We start from the raw sequence: 25,679 nt of genomic DNA on the forward strand, positions 1-25,679 counted from the left end.
GCTGGTTCAGGATATTTAAATTTTCAATTTTACTAGAAAACACCAAAATGTTTTCTAATTTTCACAGCCATATTTGGGATTCCTATTGCCCTCTATTTGCATCACTGGGGACAGGTTTGGTAATGTTGGGTGACAGCCCCCTAATTTGCTGTCCATTACAGCCAGCTGTTGCATGATCACTGCAGGCTCAGGGCTGATGGAACATGTTCTACCTGTCACATTGCTGTTCTCCTAGGGTTTTTTACTTCTCCAGATAGACACTCATATAATCTACAAATACAAACTGTATGACTTCTTTCTTTCCAAGGTACACATAAATATATATTTTTTATTTATTTATCACTGGGAAGTGACCCTGGGCTGGCCAAGTGGCCAACAGACTGATTGCTGATTGTGGACACATGAGTTGTATTAGCCAAAATTCATGCCAAATAATAATCAGCCCCAAACTTAGTGTTTTAAATAGCCATTTATTTACCACATTGTTCTGGGGGTTTATAATTTGGGATTGAGTTCAGCTGGATGGTTCTTTTGTCTTCAGCTGAACTTGCTACTTTTATCTTCCTGAAAGATGGGCTACAGAAAGAACTATTTTATTTGCATGCAGAACTTAGAATATAAATGGACAAGAAAGATTTCTCTCATCTCCAGGCACCTACACCAGAAAAAAAAACAAAAGCCAGAAAAAATGGAGTATCTTATGTGAAGTCCCAGGGAGGGAACTAATGCTGAAGGAGGTGCCCCACTCTTAGAATGTACCATAATATTATAACCCAAATAGCGGATCCACAGCAGGATTAAAAGTGTACCTTTGTAGCTGAACATGGTGGCGCATGCCTGTAATCCCAGAGGCTCTGGAGGCTGAGGCAGGAGGATCATGAGTTCAAAGCCAGCCTCAGCAAGAGTGAGGCACTAACAGCTCAGTGAGACCCTATCTCTAAATAAAATACAAAATAGGCTGGGGATGTGGCTCAGTGATTGCATGCCACTGAGTTAAAAAAAAAAAAAAAGTATACCTTTGAGGTCATTAAAAAAATGAAAAGGAATGATCTACCACAAGAGATCCCAAAATGGCAAAAAAATAAGAAAATAAGAAAAAAATCCTGAATAGTACCTAGTCAGCAAGACCTCCACTCAAGGGAGTACAAGAAAAATTCTCAGATTTATTTCTACACTTTGATACATAGCTAGGAACCAAGTTCTGAGCCTGGCAGCCCTAAGGCTGCTAGGATCAATGAAATCTACTACAGGTTCAAAAGTGCAAAGTGGTCAGTTCACATAATGAATAAAACCCTTAAACTTTGCAGAGTAAACCAAACAAGCAGATAGAATTGGCCTGCATTGCAATTCAGGCCAATTTGGCGCAAACAGATGCCAAATCCACTCAAAACACATTTTACTTCAAATTTTAGACTACCAACTGATTTACTGCATGAGACTCAATGTCACCTGACCTTTCTGGGTCTTAATACCTTCATCAGAAAAATTAATACCCCCAAAGCAATGCAAGGTGATAACGAGGTAACAGATCTGAAGGAGACTTTTCAAATACATGAAACTCTTTCCACTTGGCTGATGGGAAATAGATGCCTTGAAGTGACCCTGGGATGGCTGATCTCTTTCCCTGATGGGAAATAGATGCCTTGATGTCTGAAATAAATGCAGAATAAAAACAAATCCATAATCTATAAAACAAAGAGTTTGGATAGAGCAAGAGATGGGGAAGGAAAGAAAATATCAAAGATAGTTGAGGACACATCTAACAGTCTTTGAACACTGGCAAAATACCTGAGATAAATCCATTTATAAGGAGGAAAGTTTTATTTTGGTTCTTGGTTTTTGACGTTTCCATCCATGGTCGGTTGGCTGTTGCTTTGGGAGCTCATGCTGAGGAAGCTGCTCACCTCTCAGTAGCTGGGAGGCAGTATTCCCTCCAAGGACACACCCCCAGGGACAAACTTCCTTCCAGTGGACCCCACCTCCTAAATGTTCAGCCACCTCCTAATAGTGCCACAGGTTGGTGACCAAGCCTTTAAACACACGGGCCTTTGGAGGCATTCCAAACCCAAACTATAGGACTGGAAGAGAAGCAAATCAGAACTAAAAGGACAGACTTCAGGCCCTGTACTGGGCAGGGGGATTCTCAGGTGAAAAGCTCACAGTCTAATGTGGAGACTAATGGGGACATGGTGTGAATGGTAGGGAAAGAGCAAAAGAGAGGAGTGTACAAAGCAGTCTGTAGGAGGCTTGGGGTCACTTTCACAGAGACAATGAGACAATGAGAACAGAGCTGGGTTTTGACACAGATTGGCTGATGGAAAATAGAAGCCTTAATGTCTGAAATAAATGCAGAATAAAAACAAATCCATAATCTATAAAACAAAGATTTTGGTAGAGCAAGAGATGGGGAAGGAAAGCAAATATCAAAGATAGTTGAGGGACATGTCGAACAGCAGGTACCATTAAGTATATTTAAATAAATGAAATAAAGATATTTCCCACAGGTGTGTCAATAGCACAGACGGATGGAATATGGCATTCCCAGAAAACCATGAGTAATTTATTTGGTACTGCTCAGTTAGAGGGACAGAGCAACAGCCACCATTGGTAAGGTTAGAGATGAATGCAAAGACTCAGATTGGGGTTTTTTGTTTGTTTGTTTGTGGTATCCAGGAGTGCTTTACCACTGAGCCACATCCCCAACCCTTTTTTATATTTTATTTAGAGAAAGGGTCTCACTAAGTTGGTGATGCTGGCTTTGAATTCACAATCCTCCTGCCTCAGCCTCTTGAGCTGCTGGGACAAAAACAGATCTCTGAGGCCTTGAAAGCCACACAAACTTTTTGAGTATGTCCTGTTGGGTTTTGGAAGCTGAGGAGACTTGAAAACAGCATGCAAAAGGACATGGATGGACTGTCATGGACGCAGTGTGTGCCACCCAGACCCACCTTCAAGCAGGACCTGTTTGTTGCCCTAGCTGCTAGGAGAGCTCTTGACAGAGACCCTGCATCTGGGCCCCATTCAAGTCTTCCACAGCTGCAGAGCTGCCTCGTCCACCAGTATACCCTGCCCTGGGTTCCCACATCCAGCAGCTAATGGAGGCAGGGAATACTGGCCCAGCCATTTAGGCCCACCCTGGAGCAACTCCAAAATGCCCTTTTGGTTCCAGAGCTCCCTGTGGGGTCAGTTCAGGCGGTTAGGATTGGCCTGCGTTGCAATTCAACTTCTCTTCAATCCATTCCTGCTTCTTTCCGGTGAAAAGAGCGAGGCTGCCTGCAAGGTCAAAAGGTCAAGCCTTTCTCCCTTCCCATCCTCCAACATCTTGGGCATCTACAGTTCTAGCCTTCAAAATTCTCAGGTAGCGGCTCCGTGGTTGACCATGAGTGGAGTACCACAAAGGGAGCCTTGGTCTCAGGATCCAAAGGATCTCAAAACCAGTTTCTGTTATATGTCAGGGGCAGGTCACGTCTCTGAGATAGTTTCCTCATTCCAGAAATAAGAACAAGACAGACATCTGGGATTTAGTGGTGGGAGTGGGCAAATATATAAGATAACATGGGAAAGTGCTTCATAAATTGTGTTTGCGACTGGGGATGAAGAGCGTCTAAAACGATAGATAATTGCTTCTGCCTCTTGGTTCCAGTATCTGGGTACCTCGGGATTTATGGAGTAGTTTTTGCTGGGAGTCAGAGGAGCTGCATGCAAGGGTTATACCAGCACCTAGGAAATGCAGGGAGAACTGCAGTGGGACCTCACAAATGTTCCAGTGATGGAATAACCAACACACTTGAATACCTCCTCCCAATGGTCCCCTAGTTATGGAAACTTTGCCTTGGCATTCTGAACTCCTGGGCAAGGAAAGGGCAGATAAGAGTCAGAAGTGGAAAATAATCACAACTCGAATCAAATCCTTCCTCTGGATAACCAGTGTGGCCCCCTTATGCCCAGGTAGTTGGAATTCTGCCTTAAATAATGGTCACACACACTCACACCATGAGCAGCTCTGTCAAGCAAGACGGAAGAGTTGCCATTTCATTCCCAAAATGCTGTCTCCAAAATCAGTACTTTATGGAAGAAAAAAAAAATAGATAGTATATCCAGGCATTAAAAAAAATGGTTACCTTCAGATGAAGATTATAGGTGATCTTTATTTATGATTTTTTAAATATTTTAGTCATAGATGGACACAATACTTTTATTTTATTTTTTATGTGATGCTGAAGATTGAACCCAATGCCTTCCACATGTGAGGCGAGCACTCTACCACTGAGCTGCAACAGCCCTGATCTTTATTTCTTTCATGTGTGTTTCTGTGTTGTACAGATTGGCTACAATGAACACATAGTCATTCTTTTGTGATCAGATGAAAATAATCGTCACAAAATAGAATAAATATTTTAACATTTCTTTGAACATTCGGTATAAAACTGGTTCCCATCTCCTCTGCACTGTCATCTGTGTGAAGGAACAAAGAGTATTCTAGAAATCAGTCACCGAACTTGCCAGAGAGCAACTCCACTCTGCATCCCTAGAGATAGCCACCAGCTGCTTGGGATCTTTTATGAATGTGACTATCTTTGAATATAGGGCCTTTAGATTAGATAAGGGTGGGGCTCTAATACAATGGGATTGGTATGCTCCCAAGAAGAGATACCAGTTTGTTCTTTCTCTCTCTCCCTCTTCTTCCATCTCCCTCGCTTCCTCCCACCATGAGCATGTACCAAGGAAAGGCCATTGTGCGACACAGCAAGAAGGTGACCACCAGCAAGCCAGGAAGGAACTACCTCAGCAGGAACAAAATAGGCTAACACGCTGATCTTGAATTTCTAGCTTCCAAGACTGTGAGAAATAAATGTCTGTTGTTTAAGGCACCCAGGCTATGATAAATTGTTAAGGAAGCCCAAGCTGATTAATTCATCTTACAGCAATGAATTAATTACCAATACCCAGAAGCCCCCTTCTATCTCGTCCCCAAATCTGAAACTGAGTAAAAATTCAGAGGCCAGGAGAATCAAGTTGCCAGGCAAAAGAAGATCTTGCAAAACACGCGCGCGCACACACACACACACACACTCTCTCTCTCTCTCTCTCTCTCTCATCCTCACTTCTTACATTGCAAAATTACATTGTCCATGATGAATCAAAACCTTTCATTTCATCTTTGCATGGACAATGACAGCTGTAATTGTTGAGTCACCATGTTTCCAAGGACAGAAGTCACCATATTTTAGGCCAATTGATGCCAAAGGACTGGTCCCATGGAAAAGTCATTGCTGTCTCCACTCTATCAACTGCTATGTCACAAAGTACATCACAGGTTGCAGTCAACAGGAATCACACGCAGTCTCACCCCTAAAGATTTCATAAAGAATGCCTTTATTTATTTATATTAGGTAGTGATGATGAACTTCACATTAGACATCCCCTTCTTTGACTTCTCTATTCTCTGGTAGTCAAAAGAGAAAGCAATTTTCAGCTCCTTTCTGAATTAGGTTTTGCTCACTACTTCCATTGATATCTATTTTGCTACGTAGCCCCCCAAACTTCAAAATAATTTTAGAGGTTAAGTTCAAGTTTCTCTTTCATTTGGTTATTCTTTTTAACTCTTAGAATTCAGCCCTTCTCAAGTCACAAATCATCTAGCCCCAGGACCTCACTGGCAAGAAAAAAAAAAAAATTCAGGGAGCAAGAAATGTGATGCTGTGACACTTAAAAGTGTCATGACACTGGCTCAATAAGGGTAGAGGAGCAATAGCCATAAGACTCTGCCTAACTGGAGATACACCAAGCTTCACATTCTTCCTTGGTTTCAAACCATCTGGCGTTGCTTCCACAGCTGCCATACCAGAACTATTGGCAAGCCTCCTGCTTCTCACTGTAGTACCATTTCCGGATGTAATCCTGGCACTCAACTTCCATCTGATCCATGGAACAAGGACCTGAAACAAAATAAACATAGAGTTGGATTTCCTGCTTCAGCATGTCAGGAAAAGAACAATGGTGTCAGATCCAGAAATGGATCCTAGCCTTACTGCCAACTGGCTATGTGACCTTGGATCTCTGAGCCTTGCTTTCCTCAACCATAAAAGTAATATTTATTTAAAAACACATCACATGTATGTTGTTATCACATAACATGTGAAAGATATACTAAAGTTATAGATATTGTTTTGCATAGTACCTGGTATATGGCAGATATACCACAGACAATGTATAAATGAGTGAGTGAAAGCTTTCTAATACTAAGAACTCCTCACTTGCTTCTTTTTCTCATTTTTCAACCATGTCAGTCCCTTTCCTAATCCCAAACCTGTCTGACCTTCAAATGACCTACACAAATCCAGCTTATTTATTATTTATAGTACCCTAACTCTTACCCAGAAGTTAGGATATCTATTAAAAGAAAAACATGAGGGTCGTGGAAAATGAAAAACAGGATTGGGAATTAACAAATCACAAGAAGCAAGATCTGATATTCTCTGAATTTTAAATCAGGCACTGATTTTTCCAAGTATGTATCCTCTGCCTTCTAGGGAAAAGAGATTTCTTTGGGTACACTTTATATCATACAGAAATTTACTTGTCCCAACTTAACACCCCCCAAAAAATCCAATCAATAAATGGGCTAAGGAGCTGAACAGACACTTCTCAGAAGAAGACATACAATAGACCAACAAATACATGAAAAAATGTTCCACATCTCTGGTAATTAGATAAATGCAAATCAAAACTACTCTAAGATTTCATCTCACTCCATTCAGAATAGCAGTTATCAAGAGTACAAACAACAATAAATTTTGGCAAGGATGTGGGGGAAAAGGCACATTTGTACATTGTTGGTGGGACTGCAAATTGGTGCAACCAATCTAGAAAGCATTATAGAGATTCCTTAGAAAACTTGGAATGGAACCACCATTTGGCCCAGCTATCCCACTTCTAGGGTTATACCCAAAGGACTTAAAAGCAGCATGCTACAGCGATGCAGCCACCTCAGTGTTTATAGCAGCTCAGTTCACAGTAGCTAAAATGTGGAACCAACCTAGATGTCCCTCAATAAATAAATAGATAAAGAAACTGTGGTATATATACACAATGGAATATTACTCAGCCTTAAAGAAGAATGAAATTATTGCATTTGCAGGTAAATGGATGGAGTTGGAGAATATCATGCTAAGCAAAGTAAGTCAATCCCCAAAAACCAAAGGCCAAATGTTCTCTCTGATAAGTGGATGCTGATCCATAATTGCAGGGGGTAGGCATGGGAAAAATGGAGGAACTGTGACTGAGCAAATGGGAGGGAGATGGGAGGGGACACAGGGGCAGGAAAGATGGTGGAATGAGATGGACAGCATTACCCTAGGTACATGTATGACTACACATATGGTGCAATGCTACATCATGTACAACCAGAGAAATGAAAAGTTGTGTTGCAATTGTGTACAATGAATCAAAATGCATTCTGCTGACATATACGTAATTAGAATAAATAAATTTAAAAAAGAAATGTTCTGTCCTAGATCAACTAAAGCACAGAATGTTGACATCCTACAAAAACTTCTTGCTAGGTCTTTCAAATATCCCTGAAAAAAGAAGGCACTGTCTTCAGGAAGTAGGAATTAAAATGCACAGGCTGTATTCCTGGGACATACCCACTAACTTCCCATTAGTATGGTCTGTACTGATTAGCCTTCTAGGAAGAACAATGAGATCTTCTGGACTCATAGGGATGAGACACACTCTTAGAGTCTGAGAAATTGATCACAGAACCATCCTATGCCAACAAGCACACTTGAATTTGCCAGTGCAGGACCCTGACTCTAGAGGGTGAAAAATAACAAGCTGTGAGGACCCAGGAGAAAGAAGAGCATATACCTCTCCAAAAACTTTTTGAAATAAACTGAAAAACACAGCAGTGGTGAACTATGGCCTGTTCTCTTTCCACCATCTTATAGACTGGGGCCCACCCACCAGCTGACCGAACAAATCAAGAACTCATTGCAACAGATCAGTCCCTTTTCCAATGAGGCTCTGTACTCTTTTTATTTAAAAGACTCACTCTTCTTTTTGGCATTGGAAACTACTGGGTAGGGACTGCTTTTCCTAGATTAAACATCTGGAGCAACACTGCCCAACCTTCTACGGTGATGAAAATTTTGGAAATGATGGGAAACCTGTCCTGTTCAATACATTAGCCACCAGTGCCCTCCCATGTGGATGTGGCTACGGAGCCTTTGAAATGTGGCTAATGCAACCAAGGAATTGAAATTTTATTTGATTTCAAATTATTCAAATTTAAGCAGTCATTATGGCCAGTGGTCACCATATTGGTCAGCACAATTAGAAATGAGTCCTCAATCCTTCACACTAATTATTTCTAAGTTATTCTTTAAAGCTTAACTCTTAGTATTCCTTAGAGTTTTAAGTTTTCTTTTACTGATATGATATGGCATTGGGGGGCCAATAAGCTTTGCCTTAAGCAATTATTGTTGGCCTCTAATTTTATAATTGACATTCTTTTTTACCAGAAATATTAACTTTTGCCTTCTTGAATCATGCAGCAGTGGTCACAATTTTATTCAAACATATTGGCAGAATCCAGGAATAAGGAAAAGAAAAAGTGGAGGAAGGGAATTGGGAAGGTATGAATGAAACTAGTTTTGCCTGGACTTATTCTGACCTGGTACATATTTCTTACAATATAGCCCTACTCAAAAGGGAAAACCAAAAAATAGATCTGTGTATTTTGAAGATAACACTGAAATTGAAAACACACAATCGAGTTCATTCTGACTCCTGTGAAGAGAGATAACACTGGTTAATTCTCCACAAGTAGGTGCAGGTGCTATGGCAGAATTTGGCTTAAGACACAGGAGCACAAAGGCAGCTATGAAAACTTAACACTACTTGGGAGCCCAGAAAGGATTCTCAGGAGAGGCATAACTTGAGCCTGGTAGTACGAGATGAGTAGGTGTGATACAAGTGGACACTGTGGAGGGGATACAGACAGGCAGGTGAGGGTGAGCAGCAATCGAGCCTTAGAACAAAACGGAGGGCACAGGGGCAATAGGGAGTCATGCAAAGTCTAAAGTGGCATCCAGTAAGGCCCAAAGGGCCAGTGCAGAGTCTAGTCTCGGAGGCCTGTGTGTTTTATCCAGGCACCTGAACTTCGTGCCAAAGACAATGGGGAAACCATAGAAGAGCAATGGCATGCCCATATTTTCCTTGGAAAATTTAATCAGGTATTGAGAATGGAGTTGAAAGGAGGAAAATGGGAAGAAACAAGACTGTTTAGAGAACCAGAGGTGTGAGCGAAAGGAATGAAGTCGGGTTGTGGGTTTCCATTCCTGGTCCAAGGATGGTGCATTCCAATGAACACAAAGGAGTTTACCTTTGTCTACAGCAAAATGATGATATTGTCCATAAAGCCGAGAGGGAAGAAGGTTTAAAGAGGAAGAAGGTAGCGGTCAACAGTGGCCAAGTCCCAAGCTGCTCAAGGCAATGAGGTCCTTCTTGACAGTTCAGACTAGACAAGGGCGAGCTCATTTCTTCAACTGAGGGCAGGAAGGGAGAGTGTACAGAAGGGTGTATAGGAAGCTGCAGGAGGTTGCTTTTTGCTTCCTTTTTCTTTTGAAAAGAAAAGAAAAAGGCAACTTTGAAGGAAGAGGTGTGGAGGAAGGAGACTGGGGAGGTGATGAAGGGTTAGGATGGCCTTGGAGTACAGTACAGGGCGAAACTGCACAGAGCCCAGTGAGGCAGTGGCTGAGACGTACTGGGGACCTTCAAAGCTGTGAATGGGACTGGATCCAATGGTCATTCACCTCTCCTCCATCTCTTTGACCTTGATTTTGTGGTAAAGAGTTCCTTAGAACAGTGGTTCTCAGTCTCAATTGCTCAGTGGAATCACTGTTAAGTACCACACTCCACCAAAGACTCTGATTGGATTGGTTGGGGTGAATTTTTGAAGATTCCCAGGTGATTCTGTTATGGGCCAGGCTACATGGACAATGACCAAACAGACTCCATTTTACCCTGAGACTCCATAAGCCCCACCTCTGTACCCATTAATAGTTACCTAGCATAACATACTTGGCAACACAAAATAGCAATTCTTATACAATGTAAAATTGTTCTCTTTGCTTTCCATTTTTCTTGGGCAATGTACCTTGTCAGAGATTGTCTCGACATTAGAAACCATTCTCTAACTTGTACTCAACTAGGGTCATTTTGACCCACTTCCCTTCTGCTTGCTTGCTGCTATGCCAATCTGGAAAGTCCTGTGGGAAATACCAATGAACCCATTGCATTGTCTTGCTAACAGCCCAATTCAGCTTCTGTACTTGGTTGCTTACAGCTACGTCAAACCCAAATGTAGTTTTTGCCTTTAAAAACCCTAAAATGCTCAGGCTTGGGGCTGTTCCTTGCAGAAACAGTATGGGTCCTGTGGGAAGCAGTTGCCAGCTGGCCAGCTAAACAAAGACTAACTGGGACTTGGTGTGTTTTCTGAGCGACCTGCCCCACAACAATTCTACTGTATAGTCAAGGCTGAAAAGCACTGCTGTTATAAAATCAACTGAGGATATTCTATACTGAAAACATGATAATCAACAAGTTGCCCTATGCTTAATTTTTAGCCTAAGGAAGGGAATGTTACTGTACCTTCCAAGAGAGCCTATGGTTTTGTTATTTCCTTTGGATGTGTATTTGCTATTTGCTTTGTTTTGGTATCTGGGATTGACGGAGAGGTGCTTAATTACTAAGCCACATTTCCAGTCCTATATTTTTATTTTGAGACAAGGTTTGTTAAGTTGCTTAGGACCTCGCTAAGTTGCTAAGGCTGGTCTTGAACTTGCAGTCCTCCACCTCAGTCTCCTGAGTCATTAGGATTACAGGCATGCGCCACTGCACCCAGCTGCTTTAGATTCTAAGCAGTAGTATATTTCATGGGCATCTTAATAGCTAACTTGTATACTTACTATCTGGCAAACACAGATCATCAAGTTTTACTCTCAAAACAACTCTAGGACATAAATACTCCTATAATTCCTGCTTTACAGAACAGAAAACTGAGCCACAGTGAAATTAAATAGTTCCCATAGCCACCCAGCCAAAAGCCCTCAGATGGGGAATCATGTGGGCACATTCAAAACCTCTAAGGAAAGTATATTTACTTTATCTAAGCAGGACCAACCACACCACTCACTAATAAACTCTTTCAGCTGTCTTAGATGACATTCAAAAACATCACAGTCAAGTTCCCCAGTATCTTGTTGATCACATATAAGAAAGAACTTGTTATCTGCATAACTACAGACTGCAATTCAAAACTGATGCTACATCTGTTTTAGATGGATCCAAAATGTTCCTTAAGCTTGGTCAGAACACATGAGACATCTGGTCACTTACAAAGCAGCCTGTCTATAAGCAGTAGTTATTCTTCACTTCTCACTTCTGCAATAGATATTTGCATCTCTGCCACGCAGGGCAGACACTTGGTGGGTGTGCCTCCATAACATGCGCTGAAATGGCTTTCTTTCAACTCCAGTTCTACAGCTCAGTGAAATTTGGCCTTTTTCTGTTTACTTAAAGTAATCCCTTTAGCCTGCATACATGAATTTTTGCATTTGTACGGAAGATGTTATAAAAAGTCAACACTTGCATGCTAACATAATACACAGGGATGTTTTAAGAAATAAAGATTGAAAAAAGTGAAGCCAATTCAGGGAGCAAGAAGGTAGCTTGTTTTTTACTGTAGGCAGTGCCTGAATTTATTTCTTTTCTAGTTTCTGGTTGTGCTGGTGTTTCCTGTTCATTTTCTTCAGTGTTAAATTTGTTATTTTCACAATTTTCAAGAGCTTCTAGCTGAGTTATAGATGAGATCAAGCCTTTTCTCTTTTCTTCTAGGAAAAAAAGTCTGTTGCTTCAAGTGCTTCTAAATCATAAGCAAAGCCAGACATGCCAAAGTGGCACTTGGACCCCCTGTACAGAAACAATCCTTGTCAAATTGCACAACCAGCCACAAGAACTGAGAGGTTCTTGTATAGCAAATGATGAGGCTACACTCAACAAACTTTAGGTTTGGGCATTTCCTGAGCAATTTCATTATTGTATTCACTGTTTTCTTAGGTTTATAGATATGTTTAGACAAGCATCAAAATGATGGGTCTAGCATTTTTAATTTCACCTCTGAGACATGGAATTAGATGATGCGATGATATGGTGGAACAGAATTTTTTTTTTATTTTTTGCTTCCAAACATTCATGTGCTCTTTGAATTTTTTTTATGTTGGTCCTCAATCAGTCTTCTGACTGAAAGACTGAACATCAGAAAAGAAAAACTAAACTGTATCAGGGCTGTCAAGCCCAGGAGCATCCCAATGTCAGTGGTTTGGGTCAAATCAAGGACTGACTGGTAATGCCTATGACCTTTCTCTAGGGAGACAGTCTCCTGTCTGGGGAAGATGTAGGGGACAACCATAGCTTGGCCTTACCTATCTCTTTTTTTTTTTTTTTTTTTTTTTGGTACCAGGAATTGAACTCAGTGGCGCTTAACCATTGAGCCACAGCTCCAGCCCTTTTTATATTTTATTTTGAGACAGGGTCTCATTAAGTTGCTTAGGGTTTCTCTATGTTGCCAACACTGGTTTGAAGCCATGATCTTTCTGCCTCAACCTCCCAAACCACTGGGATGATAGGCATGCGTCACCTTGCCCAGCATTGACCTACCTCTTGACAGGCCTGACTGCTTACAGCAGAGTGTCCCCACGGTTTGGGCCCCTGCATTCTTCAGTGAGCTCTGGGGGTGGATACTGGTTTGTTCCACCTGAAAGTAAAATTAAAAAAAATAAAACATAGAATTATATAAACTTAAAAAAGAAAATAAATATAAAAAATTCTCTATCAAAACACAAAATTCCAAAGATAAAATCAAATGAAGCATAAAATAAAGTAAAATATAAAGTGGAACAAAATAAAATAGGTATAAAAAACAAAAGCAAATAGAACATTTAGAACAAAATAAAATCCATGAAGACATAAAGTCAAAAAGATGTAAGAGGGATTCAAATGAAGCATGAGACAAGTATAAAAGTAAACAGAAATAAAACAATAAAAATAAAATACATAGCAAACAAAATAAAAGCATAGAATGCCTCCAATCTCATAAATAATATAAGATCACAACATAAAAGAATACAATCTAATATAATAAAACATTAAAAAAAAGATAAAATGAAATTAAAACAAGATGAGAAAAATGATTCTTTCAGCCTGCTTCTCCCTCAAAGAATCACTAAACCATAAGCCAACTATTAACATTCTCTCCACCACTCCCTGCAAAGATAAGGAATCTAAGGTGCAGACAGCAGAGTGGTTCATTGACTTTTCTAGGATCACAGAACTCAATTAATAGCAGAGCTAGGACTAGAACTAATTCATTGATTTTTTTTTTTTTTGCACCTCTCAAATTGGAGAGGCACAAATGCCATATCTGTACTTCTAAGATGTCCATCAAACTCGCTTTATTCTTTTAGTGATGAAGGAGCTGATGTCCCTTACAGCCCCCAGTGAGACGTCACACTTGCTTATAAACTGAGAAACTCACGTCTCCCAGGAAGTGGGGCAAGAAGTCCTCACATTTTACAATGAAGCACCTGCACATCAGTTGTTTTGAATCATGAACTGGAAGACCAAGAACAAAAAACACCTGGAAATATGACCAGGACTGCTGGGCTGCACATAACCCAACAGTCAGGAAGGTGCCATAGGCATCTACCTGCCCAAATGCCAGGCTTTGTAAGTACCTCTCCCCCACCCACCTAATATATCCAGGATTCAGGGAATGCTCACTTTTTAGGAGGTTCAGGAAGGCCCGTGTGAATCCCCTGGCGTAGGCTACCTCTGGTTCTGAAACTCCCTCCAAGCGCAGCAGGTGCTGCTCAGAGGGGACGCTGGCCACATGGGACAGCTCCACCAGCTCATGAGTCCCCACACCAGGGCCCAAGGCCAACACAAACAGGGTGATGCCCATGCACTTGGCTTCTTGGGACAAAGTCCTTAGCTTCTCCCTGTCCCAGCTGCTTGTCTCGCTGGCCACGATGGTGAAGAGGACACGCGCCCTCCGTGGCAGTGGGGCCACCAGGAGCACTTTCTCCAGCGTCCATTCTAGAGTGTGGCCCAAGGCAGGGAGTCCCTGCAGCAAGCGGCCCGCGGCCTCCCGGACCTGTCTCTGCATCTGTGTCCGGTGGCCATAGGAGGTCAGGTTGAAGCCCTCAAGCACAGGGGATCGACCCATGCCAGGCCTGAAGCCTGGAGTAGTGTGTGTCACTAGAGCCACACGCGCCCCCTGAAGGGACATGCTCGGCTGAGCAGCCACCTCCAGATCTTCAAGCACAGCGTCCACGAGATGCAAAGCCCCACGGTATATGTCAATTTCCACGTCTTGGGAGCTGTCCACCACGAACACCAAGTCCATGTCCACTGCCTGGGGCCCAGGCCCTCCTGGCCCACATTCTGGGTCTGGCTGGCACTTGTCTGGGAAGGAAGTGCAGGGAAAGGCTGAGGTTAAACCATGCATCCTTTTCTTTTCCAATGCATACCTTGTTGTATCCTTAACAAGGACATCTGCTGCTGAGCTATTAGCCACACATTGGACTGACATGGCAACTGTATGACCCATTATTCAGAAGAAAGAATGGGGGCTGGTTGCATATTTAGTGTGTTCAACCAGTAGGCCCTCTTGCTCCTTAATCTCTGGGCTCACAGATATCATTCCCCTTTTCCCCTATATAAAAAAGAATTATAGGTGAATTATTTATTGACTTAATCAGCAGTAATGATGTTTGAGAAACTACCTGCAAAACACTGATTACTAGAGCTGGGAGTAGCCTGAACAGCTCTATGAGATTGCCATTTTTACATGTTAAAAAAATCAAATATAGGCAATTTTAAATGACATGATCATAGTTCTCAAGCTGGTTCAGCATCATAATAGTACATAGAATTTTTTTTCTTTTTTAATATAGATTCTGAGATTCTATCCCCACCAAGATTCTGGTTTGGTAGGGCTGGGATGAAGCTCAGAATATGTAACTGATATTACCTCGGGTACTCTGATGAACAATGTTGTTAGAGACCCACTGATGGAGTAAACTCTTTCATTTAGATCTAGTGTGCAGCAGGCATTCTTAATCTGGGGGCTACGGTCTCCCAAGGGGTCTGTAAACCAGGATGGGGAAAAATTACATCTGTATTTGACTACCTCTATTGAAATGAAATTTAGCATTCCCTTTCATTATTCATGAAGGTAGCATAGTGCTATAATACTAGGAATTTGGACACCAATAGAAACGACTGATATTCCCACACCGTATGTTGGAAAAGTTCAATATTATATAAACTCATCACTACCTTGAAATAATAGTTATTAGAACTTCTTCTAGGTCTTGCCACCTAATAAAGAAACACATTAAAAATATACTTAAAATGTAATATTTTAATAGAATATTATTCATCCATAATAAAAACGGAAATTCTGTTATTTGTGACAACATGGATGAATTTAGAGGACATTACTCTAAGTGAAATAAGCCAGACACAGAAACAAATACCACAAGATCTCACTTACATGCAGATTCTAAAAATGAACCAGACTGTCTGGTTCAATCTGGGTCTAACCCCGCATGTGACCTTGGACAAATTACTTAGTTTCCCCAGAAGCCTGTTTTCTTATCTGTCAAACAGAAATAATGATGATAATATTGCCTATTTTATGAGGCTGTTTGTGAGGTTCAAGTGAAAAATTGAGTCGATATATATGTATGTGCTCAGAACAAGCCATAGTAAGAGCTCAATCAATCCCGTCTAGGTTGATGTTTCTACAAGAGAGGCAACTGAAACCCAGAGAGGTGATTTGTCAATGAAATGATGGATGTAAGAGCATTTCATTAACTGTGCCACACTCTACAAATGGCAGTTACTGCATTTAAGTTAACCAACTTATCAGAGCCAAACCTCTCGTGGCAGTGCTAGGTCTTCCCGTGGATCAGGTAGAAGGAGCACTGAAATCACCTGCTCTGCCCCTGGGCACAGTGGATAGGATTGGAGCTCTGTACTTGAAGACATACATGGGTTTCAACAAAACATTCTCTCTAGCACACGCGAGAGTGTGAGATGCAGTGACAGAGGCTGGGAAGCAAGAGAGAATTCATGACTGGCCATCAAAAGGGGTCAAGCACAACTCAGCCCTGATGCCTGTGACCACACAGGAATGCAGTGTTTGTGCCTCTTAAAGACAATTCTGACTTCCTAAGAAAAACTGGAAATCCAAACATCAGAAGAAATTCCCAGATTTTAGGACGCTGAGAATGCTGAGTAAATACACATCTGCACAGCAGATCTGGCCTGTGGCCACCAGTTAATTCCCTCTGTTCTAAATACATCAGTTGGATCAGAAGGCTGCCCTGGCTTACCATAGCAGAGAGTACAGTGGGCCATGTGCTCCACATCCTGCTGGTGCTCAGTCTCCCATACAAACAAATGAAATCTGCTGGCTCCATCCATCTAATCCAAACACACATATACATGTTTATGATTAGCTGGATTAAATTTTAGACTATGTTCTTCATGGCGTTTTCCACCATTCAAATGACATTTTAAAAGAATATGTAGTCATATAAATATATATACACATAATTGGGCATTATATATTATAGCTACTTATAGTGTTTAATATTTAATGTTATATACCATAATACTAACATTTAATATTACATGTTAAAATATAATGTTTATATATTATAGCTAGTTAGGTACTAAAATAATACCCTAATTCTAACCTGGAGATTTGACTATCAGTGTAAGTATATATGAACTATGAGTCTTCAGACTGCCCGTATGCATAAAGCTCAGCCCAATGTCATGTCGTGTCAGAACATGAGGGTTCAATCATTTAAAAATTCCATCAATCTTTGTTAACTGTTCACAGTATGTAGGATGCAGTGTGGTACGAGCTATTGAAAAGAGAGGTAGTCATATACCATTAGAATAGAAAGAGGTTGATACTGTGAGAGAGACCCCTCTAGAATATTCTTGGTCTTCAGAGATAGAGTATTCCTGGTGTTCAGAGTTAGAAGAAATCAAGGAAGGCTTTGTAGAGATGGCAAATTTGTTTTTCTCTTTTACTTTGCCTTTCCAGTTATGATTAACTTAATAACCAATAATAAGACTTAAAAACAAAATATAATAATAACAATAATAAACTCAACAAGGTCCATGGGATAACAATTCTTTTTTCTTCCTTGGGCCACAACCAGACTACATTTCCTAGCCTCCTTTGCAAATCACTGTTACATGGCTGCAGTCTAGCCAATGGAATGTAGGTGGAAGTGATGTATGTTATTTGCGATGCACTGTAGTCCATTGCTCCCTGTACCCTCATCTGCCAGGCAGACAGAGGATCCATAAAAAGATTTTGAGGCCCTAGGCTATAATGAGACCACTGATTGAAAGATCTCAGATCCTTAGACAGCTACAAGCAGCAAAACAGCTCTCTGCCATGACACCCACACATTCATTCACTCATAAGGGTCATATTTGCTTGTAAAGATGGCAGAAAAAATCTTGGGCTGGGGATTTAGCTCAGTTGGTAGAGTGCTTGCCTTGTATGCACAAGGCCCTGGGTTCAATTCCCATCACCACACACACACAAAAAAATCTTTTATGATGCTAAGACTAGGGGACTAATGTAAGACTTTCACCTCATGACAAAATTAGAAATGCTTTCAGATTCTTTCTGTTAGGACCTGAGGTGTGGATTGCAAAGAGGTAACCGTCTACACTTAGCCGCGTCCATCTTTTAATCTATTCCCTATCAAAGCACATAGGATGGCGCCCCACTGAGGGTTTGCTCCTCCTCCTCCTTCATCCTTGGTCAAGAACAAGCAGATTCTGGGCCCTTCTCTGGGTAGCAAGGTACTGAGGAGTTGAAGATGTTGCGCTAGGCCTCAAAGAAATTAACAGTCAAGAGTTACTTTAGAAAAGAATATTCTGCAATATATACTCATTACAGAGTGCTTCACTCTCTGTTCATGGCTGCAGCATATCCCAAACATTGTCTTTCAGAGTGAGCTTACTTGAAGGAAATGTCCTAGTAAGGAAAGAAATAAGAAGAGCTGAACATGTATTTATCTAATGGAACACCAAAATCCATGGGATCATTGCTAGTTCCCCAAGAAAAAAGGCAAAAGTAAACTTAAATTCTGCTTTTTCCCCAACTTAGACATTGAAGTCAACCAAACAGCTAGGACATAAAAGTCCTAACAAGATGCAAAGAGATACGAAAGTGACGTGACCACACATTCGAAGGGCTTGAACCCTAAGGGAAAGGCACACAAAGGACTTTCAAGAAGAAAAAAGTTCTAAGAATATGTTTTAAGAAAACGGAAAGAAGAAATTCATTTTAAGGCCAGGGCTAGAGGAGACCCTATGACTTTTTATGAGGATAATGGCATCTGGGACTTTTGAGAGCATGAGTAGGGTACTGAGCTGAAAAAAGAAGCAGGAGAAAGCATTCCAGTGTGAAGGAATAGCATGTACAAAGACCCAGAAGGGGACACTGGTTATCTCTCCAGTTCTGCTCAATGCCTCCACTTCTCACATATTTCAGAACATCCTCTTCCAATGTGCATCTGCAGAGCACATTTGAAACCTGCAAGTCATGGATACAAGGAGGAAGCTGGCAGAAAGAGGGAGTGCACAGGTGCCAACATTCGATAATCAGACCTATTCCACATGATCATCAGATCCAAGTGTGGACTAAACCAAATAGACTTGATTAATTACCCAAGGACTAAACATTGTCCACAGGGTTATGACATTTGCTAGCTTTACTGGAAATCACAGGAAGCAATTTGGAAGGCTTCTGAAACCAGGATCTAAGGCAATGCACCAGGAGAAATGAGGAGGCTCAGATCACCCTAGGAGCTTCAATTTTTTCCCAGAAGTTGTGGAAAAATGCTGAATTCACACCAAAAAAAATAAATAAATAACCCAATCAATAAACGAGCTAAGGAACTGAGCAGACACTTCACAGAAGAAGAAATACAACAGATCAACAAATATATGAAAAAATGTTCAACATCTCTAGCAATTAGAGAAATGCAAATCCAAACTAAGATTTCATCTCACACCAGTCAGAATGGCAACTGTCAAGAATACAAGCAACAGGGGCTGGGGTTGTGGCTCAGTGGTAGAGTGCTTGTCTATCGTGAGTGAGCAACTGGGTTCAATCCTCAGCACCACATAAAAATAAATAAAAATAAAGGCATTGTGTCCACCTACAACTAAAAAAATATTTTAAAAAAAGAATACAAGCAACAATAAGTGTTGGTGAGGATGTGGGTGAAAAGATACATTGCTTGTAGGACTGCAACCACTCTGGAAAGCAGTATGGAGATTCCTTAGAAAACTTGGGATGGAACCACCATTTGACGCAGCTATTCTTCTCTTTGGTCTATACCCAAAGGTCTTAAAATCAGCATACTACAGTGATGTAGCCACATCAATGTTTATAGAGCTCAACTCACAACAGCTAAACTGTGGAACAACCTAGATGCTCGTCAACAGATGAATGGATAAAGAAACTGTGGTATATATACACAGTGGAATATTACTCAGCCTTAAAGAAGAATGAAATTATGGCATTTGCAGATGAATGGATAGAGTTGGAGAATATCACGCAAAGTGAAATAAGCCAATCCCAAAAACTCAAAGGCCAAATGTTTTCTCTGATATGTGTATGCTGATCCATAATAGCAGGGGAGGGCAAGGGAAGAATGAAGGAACTTTGGGCAGAAGGGAGTGAGGGGAGGGAAGGGGTCATGGGGGTGGGAAAGATGGTGGAATGAGACAGACATTATTACCCTATGTACATGTATGATTGCACAAATGGTGTGACTCTGCATTGTGTACAACCAGAGAAATGAAAAGTTGTGCTCCATTTGTGTACAATGAGTCAAAATGCATTCTGCTGTCATGTATAACTAATTAAAATACATAATTTTAAAAGATATATTATTTTAAAATCACAGGAAACATGGGCAAAGTAGTTTATAAAATGCAGAATGTGGATGAACTTTAAAGTAGTATGAGACTGCAAGCAAATTCAAACATGCCTTCCTAGTCTGTACAAATTCATACTTCTCTTTCTTTGAGGAAATTCATGGGAGAAGTTATTGGCAGCACTAATGGATTAGATATCAGGAATTTGAGTCCTAATCCTTATGTGCCATATTTGACCTTGGAGAAGCTTCTGGCTTCAGTTTTCTCGTGACAGAGTTTTAGGGTAGGAGTCAATGCCACTGAGTTCTCTTCCTGCCCCAACACAAGCTGGTCCTCAGTTACTGATTCTGTATTGGCCTCTTCTTCAGGACAGAGCATCTTTTCTATTCTGAGCAACTCAGAGCACATAACCTTTCTGTTGCTCTGCTTGCTGGAAAACTGCTAAATTAAGCTGAATTTGAATAGATAGAGAACTTTATTTTTTTCAGAACTGGGGATCGAACCCAGGGGTGCTTAACTGAGCCACATCCCTAGCTCTTTTTATTTTTTATTTTGAAACAGGGTCTTGCTAAGTTGCTTGTGCCTCACTAAGTTGCCGAGGCTGGCTTTGAACTCATGATCCTCCTCCTGCCTTGCCTCAGCCTCCTAAGCCTCTGGGATTACAGGCATGGACCACCACAACTGGAAGAACTTTCATTTTTAACTTTTCTTAGGAACATTAATTTTATAATCATGATTAACATTTTGAACTGTTCTTGCAAAAGAATTGTGGGCATGACTACACAAAAACCCAATGGAAATCCACAAGGAAACTGATTCAGTAATAGATGCATCTGTACCAAGTTGTCACTTATAACCATATAATTACTCAGACTTTGGACTTGCCAACACAGTCTGTCACTGATAATTGAGACAAGATACTTCCTGAGAAAGCTCAAGCAAAGAAATAGTGTGGGAAGGAATTCCAGTATGAGGAGAGGAGAAAACTGGCCCTGTGATTCCTACTTCAAACTCGCATCAGCATCAGAGAAGGAAATCTCGAAAATAGAGTACCTAAAACACAATCCAAGAGATCTGCTTGAAGCTCAAAGCTTTACTATCATTTAACCAGCACCATGGTAATTCCCACAACCAAGTTCATTCCTAAATGTCTGACTGTGGCTTGTTGGGACCAGTTGTTATACTAAAGATGGGAGTATCTTGAGCGATGAGGATAGGGCACAGGGGTTTGCATTAACAAACACTTTGTTTAATAGACAGACATTTTCTCAAAGGATACAGGACAATCCTCCAACCTCAACCCCCAAGATTAAAGGACTCCCTATGAGCCCTGACCTAGAGAGACCCAGGCTTATTAGCTCAATGCTTCAGCTGCTATACTAAGCTGCCAGAGACCATTCCTGGGACTGAGTTGGGCGAAGGTCTTGGCTTGGAAAGATGGAAATAAAAGGGAAGAAGAAAATGCTAGGGAGGAGTATTTGCCTTGGACAGAGGATAAACTAGCCAGACCCTAAGGAGTTAGAACTGTCTAACATGAAATTGAAGTAAGGGCTTGGAAAACAAGGAGAGAACCCTGGAAAAAGTAAGGAGAAAGAAACAGACACAGAGAGAAAAGAACATAGCCACATAACCTGTGCCTGACCCAAGGAGAATGAGTACAACAGTTTTGGCTCCTGCCAGTTGGCATGGTGCCACCAAAGCCTACCACGAAGAAGCCAACTCTTCCTGGACTCCCCTGCAAGCATTAGGGTCAGCACTGGGTTGAGGGTATTGGGTGGAAAAGTGGGGCTTAGGAATAAGCCATAGCAGAATGCAAATTCCAGAACTGCATAGCTTAGAACAAGTCACTTGCCCCCTGACCTTCACTTACCTCATCTGGGAAATGCAAATTATCATTATTAACTTGCAGGACAATTATAAGTGTGTTAGACCAACAACAGTCCTCAAATCTTAATATTCATGCAAACCCTCCAGGATCTTGATACAAATGCAGATTGTGATTGATTAGATTATAGGCAAAGCTTAAAATTTAACATTTCTCACATGGGTGATGCTACTGTTACTGGTCCACAGACCACAGTTTGAGTAGTGAGGGGCTCAGACGACAAGGCATGGAAATCAAGAAGCAAGCAGCACTGTAGCTGGAAATTCAAAGGTGCTCGTCAAATGGAAGCTATTTGATTTAATAAATCCTGAGCAAAGGGCACTCTTAAGGACCTCAACATGGTAATATAATGACCTACGTTGAGCATACACACAGGAAGTGTCAGGTGCCCCTATAGCAATAACTCTCATAATCCTTACAACAAATCTATGAGTTTATGCCTATTTTACAGGCGAATAAATTGAGGTTCTGGGGCCAAATAACATGCTCAGATTACATAAGGGAAAAAGGTAGGGTTTGAAGTCTCATTGCCTATTTCCTTCCCCATATCACTGAACCAGGCTTTAGGGTATTAAGAATCTAATGGAGAATGCAGCAGCCATAGGTAGTATCAACTTTTCTAAATTCTGAAATTCATACCAAAATTTTAAATATTAAACCAAAATTTTTCTTTGGCCTTCCTTTTAACGTTTTCATCTTTTAGCTTTCGTTTTCAAACTTTAAAGCTTTTTTTTAAGTCTCCTATGATAGCCAGCATCCCACTCCTTGGATTTGTTAAGAGAAATACACAGGAATAATAATAGGGCCAGTTCATAGCTCATAGCGTTATTGTAAAGATAACATGCATTAACATGGCAAAAGAACTTAGAACATCTAAAGTCTCTTTTTTCTCCTATTTTTGAATTTTGAATTCAAAATCTCATTGCTAAAGGAAATTCCAGACTTTGAACAACTATTTAACTGCTCTGTGTCCCTGTTTTGTTCTCTGAAAAATAGGCTCATAATACCACTTATCTCATTGGATTGTTGTGAGGATTAAATAAACCAAGAAAAGCCTGGATATTTATCCGAAAGAACTAAAATCAGCCTACTCTAGGGACAAGTGCACACCAATGTTTATAGCAGCACCATCCACAATAGTCAAGTTATGGAACCAGTCTAAGTGCCCATCAGCAGATGAATGGATAAAGAAAATACGGTGTATACACACACAATGGAGTTCTATTCATCCACAAAGAAGAATGATGTCATTTATTGGCAAATGGGTGGAACTGGAGAACAACGTGCTAAGGGAAATAAGCTGGACTCAGAAAGTCAAAGGTTGATTGTTTTCTCTCATATGGAGAACATAGAAAAAAGGAGAACTGTGACTATATCACAATGCCTTCCAATATTATATATAACCAATTTTTAAAAATAAAGAAATAGAAGACCAACTGAGTAGAGAAAGGAAATCAGGAGAAAGACTATAACAAGAGGGCTATAACAGTGAACAAGAAACTCACTCTGATTTTAACTTTGTTTCTCAACCCAAGATATTTCATCCATCCTTCCTGGCAGTTTGCAAGCTGTCACAAGTTTATCTATTGATTCTTAGAAGCATATTCACAGCTGTGTCAACAAAATCTCTCACCTGTCACTTGTGCTGCACACACTCCATCTTAAGAGAAAATTAAATGGTCTGGCACAGCTGAATTCATTAGCTCTTAAGTTGAACCATGTTGAGAGCCACAGCCAAAGGGGCCCCAGCAAACTTCCAGCTGCCAGCAAACTTCCAGCTGCTGGCTGATGATTGGCTCACAGCGGCCCCAGCAACATCTAGCTGATTGGCTCCTCGGCCCCAGCAACATCTAGCTGATTGGCTCCTCTGCGGTGATGCTCATTGGACTGTTTCCCTGCCCTTTCAGACCACGGAGCTGCTCATTGGGGGACTTTTTTGGCTCCGCCCATGTGACCCAGCCAATCGGCCTCAAGAGCAGGAGGATTGTGGGAGGTGGAGAGAAGCTTGTGTGGGAGAGAGAGGCTTGTGGAAAGCCGGTGGTGGCAGTTGAGGCTCTGAGGGTTTTTCCTGAGAGACTATTTTGTTTGTCGTGTGTGGTTCTAAAAATAAAGTTAGTTTCTTTTGACAAGTGGCTCCTGATTGTGCCCAGCCAGACTGTGGCATTTGGTGGCTCGCACGGGGAGCGACTGAGGGTAAGTGAACTGCTCGCCCCTGAGGGCAGGGCGAGAGGATGGGTAGCCATTTTAAGATTCTTCTTTTGTTATTTTGTTTCACTTTTGTTTTAAGTTGCCTGTCCCTGGAGATGTGTAAGATGGAAGAAAAACCACTCACATCTGAGGAACAGATAGGGAGAAAGGACGGATGGACATTTCAGGAGGCTATTATAATGATTTTGTGTTGTTCCAATTTTGTTTCACTCAGTTTCAGTTTTGTTAGGCGTTATCTTGTTGGGTTGTATTATAGTAGAAATACGGGATCAGAAATTAGTAAAAAACAAACTGAAAGAGTGTTAAGTAAATTGTTAGAGGAAGGAGGCATCTCAGTAAAATCAAGAACAATCAGGGCATACGTTGATACAATACAAAAATGTAGCCCATGGCTTTTTAAGGAGGAGTTGTTAAATATATCACAATGGAACCATCATGGTGAAGATTTAAAAAGAATAGAAAAGAAAAGCCCAGGGACTCTGCCAGTTGGCACATTGCCATTGTGGACATTCGTATCTTGTTTGCTTAGTCCAAAGCCTTCAGTTCAGACAATGGTAGAGGAAGGAGAAGACATAATGATTCAAGTAAAAGAGAAGGTCTCTCAAGTTAGTCAGACAGAGGAAAAGATTCAAGTAAAAGAGAAGGCCTCTCAAGCTAGTCAGACAGAGAAAGAAAGTGTAAAACAGAAAAAGCCATCAGGGGGAAAGTTACAACAGGAGACTGCTACTAACACCTTTCTATCACCAGAGGGTGTAAGTGTCCAACCAACAGCACCACCTCTACAGGAGACTGCTACTAACACCTTTCTATCACCAGAGGGCGTAAGTGTCCAACTAACAGCGCCACCTCCATATGCTGGGAGGCCCCCAACCCCCGCAGTTGATAGTTGGGATCCTGAGACAAGGTCTCAAATATTAACATGCCCTGTATTTGAGGCAGGAGGGCAGCGATTTTACCAAGTTTTAAATTTCAAAACAGTGAAGCAGCTAAAAGAGGCTGTAACAACCTATGGTCCTCAAGCACCCTTCACTGTAAGCTTGGTCGAATCCATTAACAACTTGAACATGACGCCAGCAGATTGGGCTAATATGTGTAAAGCTGTGCTAAATGGAGGACAATACCTGTTATGGAAGGTTGCCAATGAGGAATTTTGCAAGGAGACGGCTAGGCGAAATGCAGCAGCTGGTTATCCTCAGAGAAATCTAGATATGTTGTTAGGAAAGGGACCTTATGAGGATCAGCAGCAACAAATTGCATATGATCCTGGCGTATACGCACAAATTGCTGCAGATGCAATTAAGGCATGGAAGACTTTACAAGGACATGGAGGTTTACAAGGTCAATTATCTAAGGTAATACAAGGAGCTAATGAACCTTATGCTGAATTTGTAGATAGGCTTATTCAAACAGCTACCAGAGTTTTTGGGAATACAGAACAAGCAATGCCATTACTAAAACACCTGGCTTATGAGCAAGCGAATCGTTGGTGCAGAGATATCATTAGACCATGGAAACATGAAGATTTAAACAC

General features: G+C 41.1%; 1 protein-coding gene across 1 annotated transcript in view; it reads right to left on the reverse strand.

Annotated features, from left to right (window-relative positions):
* Positions 1-5,353: 5,353 nt before the first annotated feature.
* Positions 5,354-25,679, reverse strand: part of LOC124084619 (collagen alpha-4(VI) chain) — a 101,585-nt gene continuing 81,259 nt past the window's right edge. The window contains exons 33-36 of the mRNA XM_046431960.2: positions 16,467-16,557; positions 13,846-14,529; positions 12,724-12,820; positions 5,354-5,939 (exon numbers count right to left, since the gene is read on the reverse strand). Of these exons, the coding sequence (XP_046287916.1) occupies positions 12,744-12,820; positions 13,846-14,529; positions 16,467-16,557 (852 nt within the window). The 3' untranslated portion in view covers positions 5,354-5,939; positions 12,724-12,743. The remainder of the gene's footprint in view (positions 5,940-12,723; positions 12,821-13,845; positions 14,530-16,466; positions 16,558-25,679) is intronic.

This window comes from Marmota monax, unplaced genomic scaffold (assembly GCF_021218885.2).
Source record: "Marmota monax isolate L192 unplaced genomic scaffold, Marmota_monax_Labrador192_F-V1.1 WCK01_AAM20220418_F8-fsc00022, whole genome shotgun sequence".
Taxonomy (NCBI): Eukaryota; Metazoa; Chordata; class Mammalia; order Rodentia; family Sciuridae; genus Marmota; species Marmota monax.